Here is a 19,973-nt window from a genome sequence, read left to right on the forward strand (position 1 = left end):
AAGCATCCAATACAGGCCACTCATCCACCTAAATGGCTCACTGAACTAGCATGGTAGGGCAATTACCACCTTCCTAGTTCCATCTATTTTTTGAGCTGCTGTAAAGTTTAGTTCAGTGCTAAATCGCTTTAGTACTGAGCTTTAAAATGCTTTAGCAGCTCAGAAGCACTTTGCCAGCTCAAATGCTCTTCATGAAGCACCCCTCATCCTAAACCGCTTTAAGACTAAAGTATCCTAAAAAAAAACAAATGGAAATGTGTCCAACAGCACATGCTCAGAGACATAAGTGAAGATGCTAAGGATATAGTGCTGTTCTTGGACCTGACAGAGCTGTCTGCTTCCAGGAAGGCCAGAATCTTGGCAAAAACAGAATCTAGCATTTCCACCACTTGGAAATGTAAAAATTTGTTTATTTTGAGAAGACATCAGCATTTTTGGCCCAAATATGACCTCTATGCTCAGTCTGAATGGCTGAACTGACTAAGTTGCCTACCCTTCAGAAAATTCATTTCATGCCTGAGACGAAGTCTATTCACCATACCAAGACAACAGTTAATCCCTGAAGCATATGAATTGGATTGATAGCTTACCATTAAAGTGTTTGTAACTCATCTATAGGTCAAATGCAATAAAAGAGGTCTAAAGAGGGCAAAACAGTATAAAAATTCATCAAAGCTAATGAGGAAACAAATCCACCTCCAATTTAACTTCAACTTCCTTTTAAAAGCTAATGCCTTGATGTGCAAACCCAGTTTGAAGGGAATATGCAGATGTCCTTGCCTTTAGAGCAAACCTGCTCCCTCTGGAAACCCCTCAACTGAAAGCATTCCCCACAGGACAGCTTTTTAACATCCAGGCTGTGGGCTACAGCTCTAATTTCCTTCATGATCTGTCTGTACAAATATATATACAAATACATATACACAAAATAATCTTGCTGTAGATTGTTCCCCAAAATCCTACACAGGGCATACTGTGGTTATTCATTTCCCTGGTACCAAGATTGTTTTTATTCTAGCCAGCTGCTTCTTTGGACAGACTTGGAAATCCTGATGCAATCCACCTCAATGACAGGATAGCTATTCAGCTATATATTTGTAGTATATTAGCTTTTAGCCTAGATTCCTGCTGGTCATCTGGCTTTATTTACCTGTGCATATGTGGATAATTAAACTAAGCCTAACTGTTTTTATCATTACAAAGCATGTTCTTACTTTTTCACTTTATCAGTCCTAAGGAGCTGATTTCATTTGGAACAGCTTATTTCTGCCTTTTATTTCCATATGTTTAATCTAGCCTGCAGTAGAGAGGGCTACAAACTACTACAATTCCCAAATCAAATCAGAGATATTTGTATTCCTGAGTGTGAGTTCGTGTCAGCATTCTCAAGGCTGCTGTGATATACTGCTGGCTGCAGGCAAAAGACTGGTTTAATTAAGTCCTTCTGAACAGTTGATATTTCACAACAGTGTCCTGACTTCTCCTCTACAGTAAGACCTGAAGACACAGAGCAGCTCAATATAAAACTGAAACTCTTGCTTTGTCCTAAGAACTGAAAGTTTCTATATAATAACCAGTACTGCCCACAAGCCCTGAAGGCTGCAGCCGCAGCTGGCACAAAGACTGCCTGCTTATCTGAGAAATAACTTGTATAACCTGATCTGTTTCTTTTCTGTTCAATGTCTTATTCTTTTCTTTGGACCTACTGATTCCATTCTTTACACTGGAAAAGTTTTTGCTGTCTCCTTACAGCATGACTCCACGGGATCACATGAGAAAAATGTCTATACTGGGGGAGCAAGGAACACTAGAAGAAAAGCACTTATACCGATTAGCAAGTGGCATGGCAGCAGGAGGTAAGCAGGAAGAAATCTAACTGCACATTTGTTTAAAGGGTTGTAAAAATCCACATAATATATGAGAAACAACCTGCAAGAGGTTTAATGCCTTAAAAAAGGCAATTAAAATTTGCCTGAGAAATAACATAGGAATAAACATGTTTCTGTTAAGGCCACTGAAAGTTAACATGGGGAATTCTTGGCATTCCAAATTTGATCAGGAGAGGGTAATCATCTGGAAGAGCAGCCATGACCATACACAAACTCTGCAGCAAAAGGCATAGTTGGAGGTTATGAGGGTCTCACTCACAACTACAGGTTCTTTTTTCTAGACTTGCTGTCTCTTAACAGTGTAGGTTGCAGCTAATAAGATATTTTAAAAATAAAACTCTGTTAGGAGCAAAAATTTTCTCAAGCGGAGAACTTAACATTCATGATTATTCTCTTCTATTCAGTAGTGATATATGAATCATCACTGTCTGTAAATTATCCTTTCACTCACTTGACTGTGCACATCCTGTTTATTTTTGCTGCAGTTTGATTGTATAAATCTGCATTATTTAAACAATGTAGTTAAGGTGGCAGGCTGAAATGTCTTCTTTTTTAATTGTTGCTATAAAAAGAGTATGATTTGCTAACTCATAAGCACTAAAGTTCTGGCAATTGAGGGAGGAAAAAAAACTACTTTTCTGGTAAAGTTGTGCTGTGGACAGAATCACTTTAATTTACTACATTCACAACAGAACTGTATCTGCTTTGTGTCAGAACTGCGGCAGCGGCAAGAGATGCTAATGAGAAATCAGCTGATGGCTGTAAACCCTCAGCTAATGGGCACAGGCCAACACAGAATGCAGGCAATTCCCTCTCAGTTTGAGCCTCGGCTGGTAGACAGGTATTTTCCACCACTTCTCTATTATAGTATTGCAGTTAAAGAATGACTGCTCATGTGGTATATAAAGATTTTATATTATTAATAACTAAACAATGTGTTTTGCATGTCTGAATGTATTTTTTTTCTCCTTAGAGATCTGTTACCTTCAACTGAAATGATAACACCAGCTGACCCAAGACAGATCCATATAGCTTCCCACCTTGGACCCACAGTCCCGCAGCATGCAAACATGCCAAACATATTGTCCAACCGTGTTTATCCAGGCCCAGGTAATGAAGCACTGTCCGTATCCTGCAAAGTGACAGCATGTTACTGAGAAAACAAATGGCTCCTGCTATTTTTTTATCAGCTTATCAGGACTGTCAATAGATCTATTTTATTTTATTCTGTAAAATAGTCTGACTAAAAGGATGCAGTCTGCCTGCCAGAGATTCTAACCTGTGCCAGTTTAAGTTTTTTAAAGACATCCATTTTAACTTTTATTAAGTATACTGATTTCCGAGTTGTTCACTTGTGTTTTCTCCCTTTCCTGTTGTTTTTTTCCAAGCATTTCCCCACCTAAACAGAAGGCTGTAGCTAAACATACAAGTCCAAATAACAACGTTCCTTTTGCTACGTTTAATTCTTTTTCATATGATGGTATTAGCATTAGCTGTTTTAAGAGATTATTTCACTGACCATAATCTTTAATCATCATATCAGACCCAACTCTTGTAGGACAACTACAAGTCATTTTAATAAAGGCTCAAATTACAGGGTATAGTTCTAAGGCAAAAGCTGGATACCAAGGCATGGCAACAGAACTATGGCATACTTGTCAATTATACAAATTCTCCTATATTTAATCATATATTAATTTATATAGCCATTTACACAAAAAGGTAATATCTTGAATACTCTGAGTGCCTGAACAGATTCTGGATGCCACATAGATCCAAAAATAGGAATTTCTGGCTTCAACTTCCTTCCCCTAATCTGGGTCTCTGCTTTTGATTTACCACAGATGGATATCCAACAAGAGATTCCCTCAAGAGAAAATGTCATTTAAAATTATATGGCAGCTAGGCTAAAAACAATCTTAAAGGTCTTAACCACTGATTATTATTTTCTGAGCAGCTGTATGCACTTGAAAGGCAGAAGTCACCAATTACAATAGCCCTGCTGTCTCTTTCCTTTGTGGATAACGGCAGCTGTGCCTAACTACAGATCTGATCCTGCAAATACCTGACATTGGACTACATCTTTCTACCACATATTTTCCCTAAAGCAAAGAACACAAGTAGGATCTAGCTTAAAGTTTTAGTAGCTTCTCAGAGAAACACATAGTTCATGTCCTTAAAAGATTTTCAAAATATCTCTGCATTACTTTGGGGTTTGTGCATTTGCTAGAGGAAACAAGTGAAATTTAAAGACTTTTTTTCCCCCTCCTTTTAAGGGTATAGCTTTCTCCAGCCAGAATCCATGGAAGCTGTGGCCAGGAGACAGGAATTGGTTCAAAAACAAAATATTGCCAGGTAATTCATTGTAAGCTTTTCTCTGAGGTGCAGGCTGGGGTTTGAGTGGCGACAGCAGACGGGGATGGAGTCACAGACCTGTAGTTTCTTAGAGTGATTGAGATATGTTCTCACATGACCCAGAAGAGCAAAGTGCCCTCTATTGTCTTAGAAAGTCTGAAGCCACTGAACTTGCTGCTCTCTCTTATTCTGCTTTTAGCCTTAAAATGATTTAAGAAAAAAGGCCTAGATTAGTTAAAGAAACAAACTACAGACTTTAGATCCAGCTCCTGAACTCTGGATCCAAGCACCCTGAAATTACAAAAGGTCAGAAATAGATTCAGATTTTACAGCTGTGTCTTACCACACAATATTTTGAATCTCTATAGCTGGACCCTAGGCATGATTAGAAATGCCTCTACCCTACTATCGGTGAGCAGGTTTCCTAGTTTAACCAGTCTTGGTGTCAGGATGACTTATAAGGAATATGGTGATTTGTACCAATTTCAATGTAATCAGCAGCTGGCTAAATAATCACTGCTGCTCTCCCTCACAGCCATACCATTTCCATAGAGGACCTCTGACCTCAACCATTTTTCAGGTGGGCTTCAGCACAGTACCAAACTGCAGCCCCCCTCGCACAGTAATATTAAGAGCAAAGAACAGATAAATTCTGAATAGGAGTCTCCCAAGAGTATTGTGACAGGAGTGTTTTGAGTTCTTCAGCTAGAAGAACTTGATTACTGAACTCCTCCAATCAGCAAGACTTGCATCAGCACTGCATTTTATATAGCTCCTGACACATGGTGAAAGCCCTGAGAAAAACATATTAATAACAGAGCTAGCAGAGAGCAGCAAAAGGGGCCAGCATATGTCCCCTCAGCCCCATCAGAGACAGCCCTGCCTGTTCAGGTCCTTTCTTCTGCCCACCAAACCCGAGAAAACCCTGGCATAAAAGAGCTCAGACTAAATTCATGAGATGATCTTTACTCCTGCTCTTAAGCCATGCCAGTCCTGGCAATTTCCTCCTGCTTCACACTGCTTTATGCAGTACTATTTCCCCTTTAGAGGTGCACCCCCAGACTGGGTCCTTTCACCTTTGATGGATACCAGGTGTTGACAAACAACCCTCCACACTCTTCCAGCTGTGCTGGCTAACACCTAGGCTCCAATCCTTGTTCTTGACGGGACTCCGCATAGCTCAGCAGTCCCAGGCCACTTGCACCTCAAAGGAACAGACTGTGCTATCCATGGGGTAGCCAGGAATGTCACACAGTGCTGTTTATCTCCACCTCATGAGCCATGTACGAGCAATGACAATTGGGCAAGATGTATAGGGACATGCGACATAGAGGAGAAGATGTCCATCACATATCTGAAAGCAGAAAATTTAGGATCCAAGGACTGTAACAAAGATGAAGAGAGAGCAGGGAAAGAAACTTGAGTTTTATGGAGTGAACAACTACTTCCTCCATACAATTATCATCTAAATAGGTATCTTTTATCCAAACTGCTTTCCTGACAATTCTACATTAATGAGAAGTCTGAGTCTGTCTGACCTGCTATCCTCACTGCAGCATTAAGCTTTCTTAGTTCACTTAAAGATTCAGCTGCCCTTACAAGCCCTTTTCCAGAGAAGAATGTGGAAGTATCACTGAAAACTCCTCACAGCAGAAAGGCAAGCAGATCCTTCTGCGGTTTGTGCCTGGCAAAACGGCTCTGTTTTCTCATCTCTCAGCTCCACCAGAAGATGTGACCTGAAGCTATAGGTTTCTGTTTGATCATTCATTTGGTTCCAAAGAAAGCTGATGCCAGTAAAGGTTGGTACAATGGAGAAACACAGTACTCCCCACATTCTCTGTATCTAACTGGCAATCCTTCCTACCTCCTGTGCCAGGCGAGGCAGTATTGACACAGAGCCTGGAGCATTAGCTTTCTCCTCCGGGAGGATGATCAGTTGAACATTTACCATCAGAGTGTCATCTCTTCTTGCTCCAGGTCCCAGACACTATTAGCTTGCTCTGGCTATATACACAGGTTCCACAGATAATAGGAGTTCTTTATCACTTACAATATCACTGCCATTTTAGAATTTTCTGTATAATTTTCTGATTAACAATATAAGTCTCTTATTTTCTTTAGTCTTCAGCCATTATGACACTACAGACATTTCTCCAAATCTGAAGGGAGCATCATCACTGCAATAACGCCTGGATTGCCAATGTATAAATAATATTTTTGTCTGAAATGTTAACCACAGTCATCACAAGGAAAATTGAATTTTTTTTTAATCCTTTTAGTTTACTCTGTTTATTTGAAAACACATTAAATATATCCAGGTTTGTCATTCCCTCTACTTTGTTTGTGACCTCTCACACAGAGCAATACAGAGGACAGAGAAGGAAAACAGTACTCTTACCTATTGAATTGTCTTAATTTTAATCTGCCACTGGAAAAAGAAATGATAAGAGAAGCGAGCTGGCCTGACTGCTTTTTCTCTGTGTGTCTCTTAGGATGGAAATGGAAATGAATGCTATTTTTCAGCAAAAAGAAATAGAGAAAGCTCATCGGAAAGGGTTACTGGGCCTGGAAGCACCTTTCCTTTACCACGGGATGCCAACTAGTCCCATTGCTTTCCGTGGCAGGCAAAGGCTACCTGAAGGCCACCTTCCCAGTGACTTATATGTTCATCGTACCACTCTTGATGAAATTCATGGTAACACTATGCTCATGGCAACTAGCCCATACCCTCCAGTCAGCAGTTTGCAAAGGGAGAGGGGCCGTCGGCCAGGGAGAAGAGCTGGAAATCAGAAAACTGCAGACTGCAATGTGAATGGCACAAAGAACCAAGCTGAAGACAAGACCACAGATCCTGCTTCTGCTGTAGTGGATGATGAGAAAGACGACAAGAAAGAAGCAGAAGTGGAGACACCAAACAAGCATGAACAAAGCAAAAACCAGAGTGAGGCATCTGCAGTTTCCAAAAATTGTAAAGAGTTTGAACAAGGCTTGAGAAAAAATTGCACAACCCATGAAATATCTACTGAAACCAGCAGCTGCAACAACACAAATGACAAGGATTCTAGTAACTCCTGTGCTGCATTTGATGACAAGTACATGTATCATTCTGCAATCCCATTCTCAGCATTACCATATGGATTCCCAGTACCCAGCAACCCATTACTACCTTCAGGTTTGTCAAGTCTCCAGATCAGTTTGAATGACATGATACTATTTATTTTTATTGATTTGCTCTCTTATTTCTTCCCTTTGTTTTAAGCATATTTTCTGTTACAACAGAGTCATAGCAACTAAATGTGTGGTTCATGTCCTGCAAATATGACTTGATAAATCCAGGTCAGCAAAGGCAAACAGTGGTTTCCCTACTTAAAGCTGTGAGGCTTGGAGGTCCAAACCACTGGAGTTTTCATTATTTTAAGTAGCAATACTTGACTTTGCAGGACCTATATGACAATGCAGTTGCACAGGAAGAAAGTCACAAAGCAGCTTCTAAGTGCTCTGATGCTTTGTGCCCTGCGCTATACCACCACAGGATGACCATCACTGCTAACTCGTCAAGTTAGCATCGCCCTGAGGTTTCTGTAACTCTATTCAACATACTCCATTCTCTCATCTCCTTCATGTTATCAGGAGAGATACGCTGACCATAATCCCTTGTGTACGCCAAACAGTGCAAGGAATTCCCTTAGAATCTGTATTCTTTTAGGAACAAACTTATCCCCGAAACTTAACCTCTACAGGAACTGTGTGCCTCTCTAGGTCTCTCATAGGTCTCTCCAGTCACTGTTCAGGAATCATTTTTTCCAAAGCTTTGCAGCTATTGTTAAATGCATTGACGACAATGGATGAGCCCTGGAAAACTTCCCGTTACCTGAAATGACAGCAGGCTGGGATGTTTGTTCAGGATCATCTACAAAGACATACTGTATCACTGAAAAACAAATAAGGTACTCTAAACATGAACTTCTTGTCTTCCAAAGGAATTCCAGTTAAATAAACAAAACTGCTGAATAAAATTCCGAGCTAGCCTCTCTCTCCTGCCCTTATCTTTTCTACATGTACTTCTAACTGACAGTAGGTACTATGGGCTAACATAGTCCTGTTCTATTGGAATTTTAGTCAAGTTAAAATAACAGTACAGTATAAAGAATCAAAAGTATCAGATAATATAGCCGTTAGATAAAATACCGCAGCGTGACTGGTATGTACAGTACTATGAGCAAACAAAAGAAGTCAGTAAAGACGATCAAAAGAAAGCCCTCCAGAATCAGTTACAAGTGACTGTCAAGTGACTTTGGTGTCTAGGACTGCTTTATCTGTCAGTGACTACACAGCGTTGTTAATATAAGAACTTCTCTAGAACTGTCCAAATTCTTATGCTACCATATGCTACCATTCTTTTCCTATTGATTTGCCAAGCAAACTGCTACAAACATTTCTGTGTTTTCTCCTCAAAGGAGCACATGGCCTGATCCTGAATGGAGAAGACATTTCTTCCATTGAAGACATTCGTAAATGGACCGTTGATGATGTATACAACTTTATCACTAGTCTTCCAGGCTGTTCAGATTATGCTCAGGTGATTATAAACATTCATCATAGTTACAACTTCAGGTCTTTAGGACCTTCCAGATTTAAGAGTCATCTAGTAAGTTTTATGTTGCAAAACTTATTCTTACTTGTTATAGACCTAACAGCAGTTTTAATTATGCTTCAACATATGAAGCCACTTGCAGTCATAAAGGAAGAGCCAGTCCCTGGCTCAAAGAAGTTGCAGTTCATATTACATACTTTTCAGTTAAATGCTGCAGTATGGAGTCATTGGTCGTTGTATACATCAAGAAGATTAGCAGCACAGCAGTGGTAAAGGTATTTTAATCCCGGCACTCCACACACCCTACACAATTTTTATGCAGATGAAAGCAATTCTTCATTCTTGTGATATAACTTACCTTCCACCTCTGAGCTCTTTAGAGCATTATTCCATTTTAAAAATGAAACATCATTAGTAATGTAAGCAAAAGGTTGATATTCTATATATCCCTGGGGAAGATTTAGTAAGATGAACTCATTCTTTCATTGATAGCAGGCTGCTCATTTTTCTTGAATTAAATAACATTCTAGCATTACGAAGTTTGGACTTGCTGAGAACAAGTAGATGAGCTACAGGCAAATGTGCTGATGTCCACTCACTCAAACAAGAGATGACACACTGCAGTTAAGAGATAAATTTGAAGATAAAATACTTTCAAATTATTATTTCCTCCTGCTGTTGTCTATGTCTCAGGATTAAGTATAAATTATGAATAGTGAAGTCTGTTTTAGCATACCACAATGTTCATTTTATTTTTTATAAGATATTTAAAGACCATGCTATTGATGGAGAAACCCTCCCACTGCTAACAGAGGAACATCTCTTGGACACAATGGGATTAAAACTTGGGCCAGCATTAAAAATCCGCTCTCAGGTATGATCATTAAATGCCCTGAAATGAGAACTCGCGGAGATATGAATGGTTTCCAAACTAAATCACTTTTTTTAAAACTAATAAAATAACTGCGGTAATACAGGGAGAGAAGAAAGTTGCTACTGAACAGTAATACAACTCCAGCACGGTTTGCTTTTGCTTCTCTGAGGGTTATGATAACATGCAGGAAAACACGAAGGGAGAGGTTATGATTTACAGTTTGAGAAATACTTTAAGTGGAGTCAGGACACAGCAGAACTAGAAACTAGGCTGAAGTTAGAAATGGGAAAGATTTGCTTAGTGGATTAACCCAGTTTCACTCCTCTTTCCTCTTTCTAGCTGGAAAGAAATTCTCTGTTGCATATGTGCTTTTGCTTCAACCTATCCTTGCAAATATCCCATATAAGGGCTTCTACAGCCTTTCTGAGAATACAATCTTACACATTTCACAGACAGGTTGTCCCTCTTTGTTGAATTTTTTCTGCTCTTAATTTCATTCAATAATATAATCTTTCTGTGTGTTTCTACTGTCTGCCTGGTTCTTTTTCCTTTTCTTTGACCCCTAGCTCTCTCTCACTCCTCTCTCATTAAAAACACCTTCCTTGCTCTTAGCTGACAGTTCACCTCTCCTCTATCCCATGGGTGCTGCAGCACCTAGAGGGCGAGAAGGGCTCAGCATACTGAGCCCTTTCCCAGACAGGCTGTGTTGAGCACTGCCAAGTTCCTTCCTCAAAAACCTGGGCCTAGAGAAAGGTGAGAGGGAAATGGGAAAGATTTCTGCACGTTTGCTAAATGCTGACTGTGCTTTTGAGATGGTTGGGATCTCCACGTCTTCAAGGCTGTCCCCCTGGCCACATGACAGCAAGCTTTGATGTCAGGTTAAGCATTTAATGACCTTAGCATTATCTAAAGAAGCAACTGCTGTAACTCTGTTCTTGTCTTTAAAGGTGTCTCGACGTTTGGGCAATGTGTTCTACATGATGAATCTTCCTCTGTCCATGCCCCTGCCACCTGCTCCAGGCAAACCCTCAGATCAACCCTCTGACATAGCCTCTCCTCTGCACTGTAATAGCAGTGGTGATGCACTGGATAGTCCCTGCTCTCAGGACCCAGAAACTTCAAAAACAGTGGAACCAATTGTTTCAGAAAGCAGAGAAAATTCATGTGACACAGCTGGATCTCAGGCTGACTTCCAGATGATCAGTTTTCAAAAGAGCTGAGCTGAGTCTAGGATATAAAATGTTTTTAATAATACAATAGAACTCCTAGTTACAAAGTGTTAGAGGAGATAGTTAACAGCCTGAAACCTCTGTATGATTGTGGTTGAATGAAATAAGCCACAAATACAGCAAGGTGCAGTGTGGTATTTTAAAAGCATTACGTAATGCTTTTAAATAAATACATATTAGTGCAATTGCTTTCAAGTGCAATTCATTGAAAAGAACATCAATAGCATTAACAACTAGATTTAATATTTCATAAATTTAAGTCTAGTGTCATCCCTGAAATCTGTCAGAGACTGAAAGTGTACTCTCTGTCTTAAAGTGTGTTCCTGCAGGCTGCTGCCTGCTGAGAACTACAAGGGAAAAGACAAGTTACAGCTTCCACTAAGTCCATAGCCTATTTCTGCTTCTGTTGAAGTCTATGGCAAAATTTACAGAGAATTCAGTGGGAACATACAGAATTACCTCCAGCATATGGAGAACCCTAGTCCCCCAATTTGAGTACATTTCATTATCATTCTAGAACTAAGCCCTTTAAAGTGCCTTGGAGGGGTACATAGGGTATAGACAGGGTGCACAGATTAAATTCTGGACATTAAAATGCGTTGTGTAGCCATGTTAATGCCATGTTAATTATTCTGAGGCATTCTTGTTGACAGGATTTGAAACTGCTTTGCTTGACTGCCATTAAGCCAGCTTGACTCCCTGTTCCTGCCAGCCTAGCTCTTGGCAGCAGCACCCCTTTGCCTTAGCATAAGCAAGCTATGAAAAGCACCTCACTCAGCACCGTGCTTCTCAGTCTCCCTTATTTTGGGAGAGGTGGCCAACTGTAGACTGAAAGTTATCCTTTCTCTGCAGAAGTTGCACTTCCCTGTGCTTCTGCTATGGATGGGCAATTGCCTCATAGCAAACAGGAACCACAAAACGGGGGTTTTAGCCAGGGATAAGTCCCCAGCATTTTATCATGATTCCTGGGAGAACTGTCTTTGTTCCCTCTTTAGGGGACGTTGTCACACACTAGTCTTCCATTCAGGGTTTGGAAGTCAATATCCTGTAGAGCTGTCTTCAACCCTCCTTCCTGGAAGAAGGTATCTTTAATCCAAAGGACAACAAATATTTTTGATAAAAGTTTTGTAAATTGAGGGTTGATTGGGGATCTGTTGTATATTGCTACTTTACAGTCTCTGGCCTAAGTTTAGTTTGTGAGGTATAAAAACCAAGAGGACATTGCTGTTTAGATTGTGAGTGTCTAAACACATGGGGTAGGGAATAATGTGATATTTTGGACCTGTTCTTTTGCTTTATCCTGAGATAAATTATTTTTTATCTTTGGTCTTGTTTGCTGGTTTAACCCTATTAACCCTATAGTTTTAGGGTTAATCAATAAAATGCAAAAAGGCCTATTGCAAGTGCACGATATGCTACGCAACAAAATACTCCAAACTTACAGACAGACTCTGAAGTCATTTCTTCCTAAGTGATGTGCTGACCTTTACATCTCTGATTCAGTGAAATTAATGGCAGTCTTTCCATTAACTTGAGAATTTGGATTATGTCTTACGCATCATCTGTGGGTATCTTTCATAGGAGAAACTGTTCATTGAATACTCAGTAGTGTTCAGAAGAAGCAAAATTATAACCTGAAGCTGGAAAGCTTAAATATAACTCCTTAAGACTGTCTAAAAAAGTACAATAGCATTATTACTCTTAGAATGGCAATTAGTTTGGTTCACTTTGTCTCAATTAATTTTAAAAAGTGTTGACCTCTGTTCTCTTCATTAACTTCAGTATACTTTTCATAGCTTAAAAAATTAGTGAGGAGGGTTGGAAGGTTTTATGTTGAATTTGGTAAAATATTAAAAGTATTTGGTAAAATACTAAAATAATTACTTTTTTGTATTTGGGTAAAACACTTCTGACAATGTAAAAATGTATAGTCTTTTCAAAATGCTTTTACCTGCTACTTTAATAAGTAACATCTCAGATTACTTAAACTGAAAAAAAGCATTAAAATATTTATTATTTGCTTTAGTTTTGTGTTTTACAGTTTTATAGTAGATTTAACTATTGCCATTTCCCCCTTTTTTGCTGTAGGTTGTTCATCTACCAACAAGGAAAAATAAAATATTTTTATATAGTTAAAGTGCTTGTTAAAATTAAAAAAATATCAGGGACACCAATTCTACTTAATATCTGAAATGACTTCTTATTTTTTTGTAAAACTGAGTACCATATTGACAATGTCACTAACCTTATTAAAAACAATTAATGAACCATTTTGTGAAATTATTTTAATAGGCACTCTACCTCCTCACTTTATGAAATACCTGATTTAAGCCATATGTGACTTCCACCATCCTGAAAATGAATCTGCGATACATTTTTAGGTGAGTTAGGCCACAAGATGTCGCTGCAAAGTTATAAGAGGTTATTTGCTACCCCTTCTAAGTGCAACACAGCATTCTTGAAGTACAGGTGACCTATTAAGAACAATGATATAAAAAACCTAATCTTAATCTTCTAGACTACAGCAGAAGAACTTGACTTGAAATCCCATGTCAGGAAAGAATGACTGAAATCTGTTTCTGAAGAATACAACTACTCTTGTAAACAGCGCAGTCACGAACAATTCCAAGAGCAGAGAAAATTTACATCCAAATTTGCAGGCTGCTTTTACTTCTGTGATAAAAGAAATAGGCGATGTTTTGCACATACTGGACTCTTCTTCCCAAAACCACAAAAAGAATGACTTAACGGCTTCCTGTGCTGAGGGGAGATAAGTCAGAGCAGCAAAAAAACAGTAAGGCCTGGACTGCAGTAGAGCGAAGTAGGAAAAGGAAAAGGATTTACTTAAATTGATATCATCAGTTCTGTTTCTAGTGAAGGAAATACCACTGGTAATGAATGTTTTCCTTACTACAAGCACTTCAGTAAGAATTAAAAGAAAAATAAAAGATAAAATCTTTAAAAGGACATAGAATTACTAGACAGAGACATTTTTTCAGATTTTGAGATATTTGGGGGAATTATTTTTTAGTAAACACTTAATGCCTTGCTGATTCCCAGTAGTGGCATGTTCTTTTTTTTTGACTTTTAATACGTATTGCAGGTGCAGAGGTGTAGCTAGCAAGTCCAAGTATATAACAAAGCTGATAGAACTGTGGTACCTGGCCACGTTCTGGTTGTTACTATGCTCTCCTACATCCAGAAGGTTTTACAGGAAAGGTCGTAGAAGCAGATACCACCACTCTTATGCCTGCTCTTAATAACATTAACAGCTTCACTGAGTGGAGGTGCAATCATCTAACTCTATCCAGATTTCATTCTGATCCCGCATTAGTAAAGCAGACACAAATCACACCCAGTGGTTCAACAAAATGAAGGATGAATATGAATATATGAATATGTGGCAACATATGTCCAAATTGCTCATTACTTTCTTCTACGGGTTTTGCATGCAGCATGTGTTAACTGAACAGTGACAGTAGAGCACTTAACAGAATCTTATAATGGAAGAACTCTCAGAGCAAATGAAGAACACCACAAATCTAGCATTTAAGATCTCTTTCAGATTGAAACCTCTTAAGAAAAGCTTTTTTTTCCTATTTAGGAAAAGAACAACCAACATCTGGAGTGTATCAGAAGAACATTGCTTTACTAGTAACAAAACTGTTAGCAAACCTTAAAAGGAAGCAAGAAGGTACTTTTGAATATGTATATTATTTACTTCTAAAATCTCACTGACCAATGAAATCACATGGATCTTTTTCTGCAACAGTCAGAAAAAAGCCAAACTGAGAAAGACCAGATAAATCTGGCACCACAAGACACCAAACTTTCTTCATTAATCTTCTTAATAACCTTCAAAGGAAGTTTAAAGACTTAACAAAATATACTCAAGTATTTGTGCTAATAGATCATCAAGTGCTAACAGGACCTTCTGTTTTCTCTATATTTACATTTGTGTTTTTTCTATTTTTTGCAACAACATATAGTATTCATTTAAAATATATTTTACTTTTTTGGCAAGTTACATTTATTGCTTATCAAATTTAGTAAGGATTTTTGTTTTAACGGGCTGCATTGACTGACTTCTCTGATTAAAGGCTTCCTTGCTCTGCATAAATGCAATACAGCTTCAAAAGATATGGCTGGCTCAAAGTTGCTACTGATCTTCATACTAATCTGTTCCAAAATGTACAACATGAGCAATCATGTTGGCTTCACACTATAGTCTTGGCTCTCTGGTGGGTTTGTGAAACACCCTATTTGTGAAGCATCCTTAGAGAATGCAACAGCCATGTTAAGAAAGGACAGTTTTACCGAGAGGATCACACCCTTTCTCTTCCCTCCTCCCATTAGTACTGCCTATATGTATTCTGTATGTACTTCTAGACTAAGGAATCTGAGCATTATGCCATCTCCATTCAACTTCCATTCCCATTCAAGTTGTGGCTGTCCCTTTGAAGACTTCTCCTTTAAGAAAAGCAGTTATCAAAGCTCACATTATTGCACAAGCCTGATACAGTAAACTGTACCAGAAAATAAATTTCTAATTAGAATAGGTAATTCTACACATATACAAATAACCATCTGGACTTTCAAGAGTGTCATCATTTGCAGGATCAGGAATGGGGAGGTATCAAATTAGGCTTTGCAATACAATCTAAATATACTAGCCAAATAAGAAGGACTTTTGATAGCCATAGATGTGCAATGCATTTTATAAGCCAAGTGAATGACATTGCTAGCCTCACATAGCTTTCCATCCAGATCGGATAGACTATCTTGACACTCTTTCCCAAGGCCTAGTTTGTAGACAAAGTATTCACTCTACTTCTAACACAACATCTGAAACTTTTCTGCTGAATCAATCTCTTCTGTACTTCAAATTTTCTCCGACTCCTTGCCATAAAAAATACACACGCTCTAATTTCCATTAGGGTAGTAGCATGCTTCTACTCTTCACAAAACACTTGATCAAAGGAATAAGGGTGATAGCCTGTGAATCAGCCCATCTGACCTGATACTTTCATCTAACCTCTTGCTCTATTATTATTCTATTTTTTGATGATTGTGTTGGACTAAGCTATCTTGATCCCAGGCAGGCTGATAATCTCTCTTTCCAGATGCCCTGGGAGCATCACATTTCTGTTGTTATTGCCACAGGCAAGCTCCCAAAAGAGAGTTATTTTATATGTCTACTTTTTTTTACTATAATAGGAGTACATGATATGGTAAGGGAACAACTGGCATCTCCTTTTTGTTTTGTGCTTTTTTTTTTCTTTCTGCCTTTGCAATTGCAAAGCCCTTTTCTTTCTCTGGGACAGCTTTGCTCCAATTACTACCTGTATTGGGGCCACACAGATTAATCTGTTGACTTGGCCTGTAAGTAGTCTTTTCCTTTGTCCCATAGCCACGTTTACCTAAGTGTGTATTCTTCCAGGCAGACATTAGTTATTCTACTATCCACATGTTGATCTTAAAACAACAAATTTCCTGTCAGCAGGGATATAGTCTTTTACCGCAGAAAAGGGGAATAAACCATGCTATTGTCTGTGCTGTATAGAGAATGATACAGTAGGCTTTCCTACAGTGCAGTGAAGAAATGAACACGTTTTGCTCTTTTAAATTTTAAAAGCATATGCACGTAGCAACAGCAATGTGTGCATTACTGAAATACAAATCAATCAACCAAAAGAGATAACAGAAAAATCATTACTAATCAAGGGTAAAAAAGAAAGCATAAAGCCAATTCGGTCTCATCTTTGCTGCTTACCTTTCAGCTAGAGGACGCAAACAGTTCTGCTAGAGAGGAGTGTTGCTCAGTCTGTGACTCATGGCCTCCAGCAGTCTGTGAACAGTCTGCGTTGAAAGATGATCACCAGCTTCTGGTCAAATCTGTTAATTTGAGAGATGTAAACTGAAAAAATCACATTTTTATGTAACAAAGATTTTTAACCCAAACATTTGTAATTACAACAGTAGAGTTATGATTTTATAAAATAACATTCAGTTACTATCCTTTCCCACCATGGCCTAAAAATAGAAGACAATGATCCCTGTTTTTCCAAAACCTTAGCTGGTTCTTCAAAAAATGAATTGATACATTTTCCATCTCATATATTTTTATGTCCAGGTATATCTTCACTGCCTCTACTGGACAGTCCATTGGATCAGCTGAATTAAGAAGGATCTTTAGGAAGAGCTATATGCCACTCTATACTATGAGAGGCATATCCTTAATAGTGTTCATCAGTCACTGCTAAAATAAAAATGCATTCTTGCAATGAACAACCCAGGGGTAATTCATTCTTAGTTCAACTATGTTTTTTGTAAGTTTTATGTGCCAAAAAATTCTGAGTTAAATAAAAATTAAAAGGAACTTGCAAGAATTAAAATACACCAGAAGCTTTTCAGTGAAAGGTGTATCTACAGACTTTTCTAAAGAATCTTTGTTGTTGTGCTAAATTATAAACTAAGTGGCTACCTAAATATTTATAAGCTCCTGAGATAGGAGTGACTCGGGATATGTCTACCTTGGAGTGTGCTTCAAAGTAATGACTCATGTGTTTGTGGGTGGATGTTAGCTAAACCTCCCTTGAAAGTACACATTGCTGCATGGTACAGAGTTGGTATTCCTCATATTTTTAACTTGTACCAGTGTTGAAGCCAACAGGATAAACTGGGAGGTCATTCCACAGCCTGCAGCACACTGTTATCTAGATGCTGTAGGAAATAGTTCCTTATGTATTGTGGTGAAATCTGTCTATCATTCCTGCATAGTGGATAGGTTAAGCAGTCTATGGAAGTTTTTTCTAAGCCTGCCAACATATTAGTTGAGACAATTTTGATTTGTATTCTCCCTTCTCTTCTCCTAGAGCAAAAGATTAACCATAGGTCCAATGGATAAGCTTCTTACAAGTGAGTTGTTTATTCAACAAAACAGAGGCTTGCTCAGCCTTCTGATGTCACTTCAATTTCTGTATTGCAGAAGGCACTGCAACTCTAGAGATAATTTGCAACAGGCTTGACAATAGTGCAACTGCCAATGTGTAGAGCTGCAATTAAGGTGTATGTTAGCAAGGCTATAGCAGGTAGACCACATCATCTCATAGATCCAGGATGACCAATGCTGAGCCCAATATAATGTGACTACCAATACACTGCCACTCAGAAACAAGAAAATATAGACTAGACAGATTAGAACACTGCCTAACTCAGTGTCCTGTCTCAGAGGCCAAGAGAAGGTGCCTAGAGCAGAATATAAGAACAAAGTAAGCATATAATAATAGCTTCTCTTTTATCTCTAGAGATCTGTAACTCAAATAACCAGAGGTGACATTTTACATTCAACAACTCCTTATGGATTCTTGTTTCATGAACATATTCAGTTGTTTTGTGAACTCTCACAAACATCTAGCATCCATAGCATTAGATCACACAGTTAGGGGTAAAGTGAAGAGATGGAGAGAAAAGACGATAATGTAATGTTGTGGGTTTGGCATCAGTTGAAAAAAGGAAGCCACTCCACTTGCATGCAATATCCTTCACAACAGCAATTCAAGTGGTAACAATTCCGAAACCCTGCTCTGATAAAAATGGCAGTTGTCACTTAGCAGACTGTAAATCTACTGCAAAGTTATGGACTGCTCCTTTTCCAGCCCGCTATACACTTGACAGACATTGATCTTAAACACATGCAGTTTGAACCTTCACTTCCACTCCCTGTAAGACTATAAGCTCGACTCATGTAAGATTCAGTCTCGACAGGCTCTAGGCTGTGTAGTGAGAGTAAGTGCATTGCCCACTGCTTCACAGGACAGGTATATAGAGGACGCATTCCCCAGCCCAATTTTCATCAGTTCTTTTCATACTTCTGCTTGAGGTATGAATCAGTTTGCTCCCTGTGTTGCATGTCTGTCTGCCTGACATCCAGCTCCACTACCTGTTCTGGGAACAGCTCCTACAAGTTGATGTTTCCAAAGCTTCAGGTGAATTTAAAGTTCTCTGGAGAAAACAGGACAGAGATTAACCAGAAATTCAAGGTGCTTTTCTGTCGGCTAAAAGCTTGAAGTACTGCAGAAATGAACTGCAGATAATATACCACAGCACATGTGAAATGAAGAGTTGAACATGAAAGATGGGTTGTGAATCAGCAGCAGACTCCAAGATGTAGAGGGCATATGGGAAGCAGCACTTTATAAGGGATATAAAATAATTACAAGAAATTCTAAAAACGGCAAGGGGTGGTTATCTGTAATGAGGCCAAATCACATGGCTATTGCTCTCTTCACAACGTGGGCAGCTAGAAGACAGGCGTATACCTCCAAATAGCCTCTGCCAGGTAGCTAAGAAGAACCTCCCATCCGAAACTCAGCTTGCGCCTATGCTGGATTAGCAGGGCTCTGAGATACATCTTCCTGTAGGCATTGCTTTAATAAACTGGGCTGCTGTTTTAATAGCAGAGATTTCCTGGCTTACACACACCACAAAAAAGTATGGTTTCCCCACAGACAATGTGCTTTTCCAAGGAATGACATTTAGTGCCCACACTGTTATGTCTTAAACCAAAAAAATAAAGCTTTCTTACAATAGTGCCAGATGCTTCTCATAGGGGGGAAGCTTTCTCATTATAGCAACAGGCCTTTTTTCATTATTCTATTTGTCAAATCATATTTTACCTGCTGTCCTGATCATTCATACTTGGGTGCTTTGGTTGTTGAACCATGCTGTCATTTCAGCACCAACAGAAGATTGCTATTACTAGCAAGCTAGGAGTTACAGATGGTCAAAATCTCTTCTGCAAGAAAGCTTCAAGCAAAGATGTGCTCTTGTTACTTTAACTTCAGCACACTAAATAATTACTAGAATGATTGCCAACTTAAAGACATCTTTGAGTATTCTACTTTCTGCAAGACATTTTATTGCAACTATAAAAACTTAATTTCCCTATATTTAGAGTTTTATCTTTTAAATTATAGTCTTTATATTTCACTCTGCAGTCAGTCAGCTTAATTTGTAACTTGTATAGATTT

The 19,973-nt window shown here is 38.7% G+C and overlaps 1 protein-coding gene across 1 annotated transcript; it reads left to right on the forward strand.

Annotated features, from left to right (window-relative positions):
- Positions 1–1,753: 1,753 nt before the first annotated feature.
- Positions 1,754–10,932, forward strand: SAMD7 (sterile alpha motif domain containing 7). The gene is made up of 8 exons (XM_062583196.1): positions 1,754–1,856; positions 2,604–2,730; positions 2,863–2,999; positions 4,166–4,244; positions 6,737–7,416; positions 8,702–8,823; positions 9,602–9,712; positions 10,660–10,932. The coding sequence occupies exons 1-8, from the start codon at positions 1,754–1,756 to the stop codon at positions 10,930–10,932; spliced, it is 1,632 nt and encodes a 543-aa protein (XP_062439180.1).
- The last annotated feature ends 9,041 nt before the right edge of the window (positions 10,933–19,973 follow it).

The sequence above is a fragment of the Rhea pennata genome, chromosome 9 (genome assembly GCF_028389875.1).
Source record: "Rhea pennata isolate bPtePen1 chromosome 9, bPtePen1.pri, whole genome shotgun sequence".
Classification (NCBI taxonomy): domain Eukaryota; kingdom Metazoa; phylum Chordata; class Aves; order Rheiformes; family Rheidae; genus Rhea; species Rhea pennata.

Bases quoted from the DNA above. Each gene is read 5' to 3' on its own strand.
- SAMD7 (XM_062583196.1), top strand. From the start codon at position 1,754: ATGACTCCACGGGATCACATGAGAAAAATGTCTATACTGGGGGAGCAA. The intron at 2,731-2,862 runs GTATTTTCCACC...TTTTCTCCTTAG, and splicing joins GAGCCTCGGCTGGTAGACAG to AGATCTGTTACCTTCAACTG. The intron at 4,245-6,736 runs GTAATTCATTGT...TGTGTCTCTTAG, and splicing joins CAAAAACAAAATATTGCCAG to GATGGAAATGGAAATGAATG.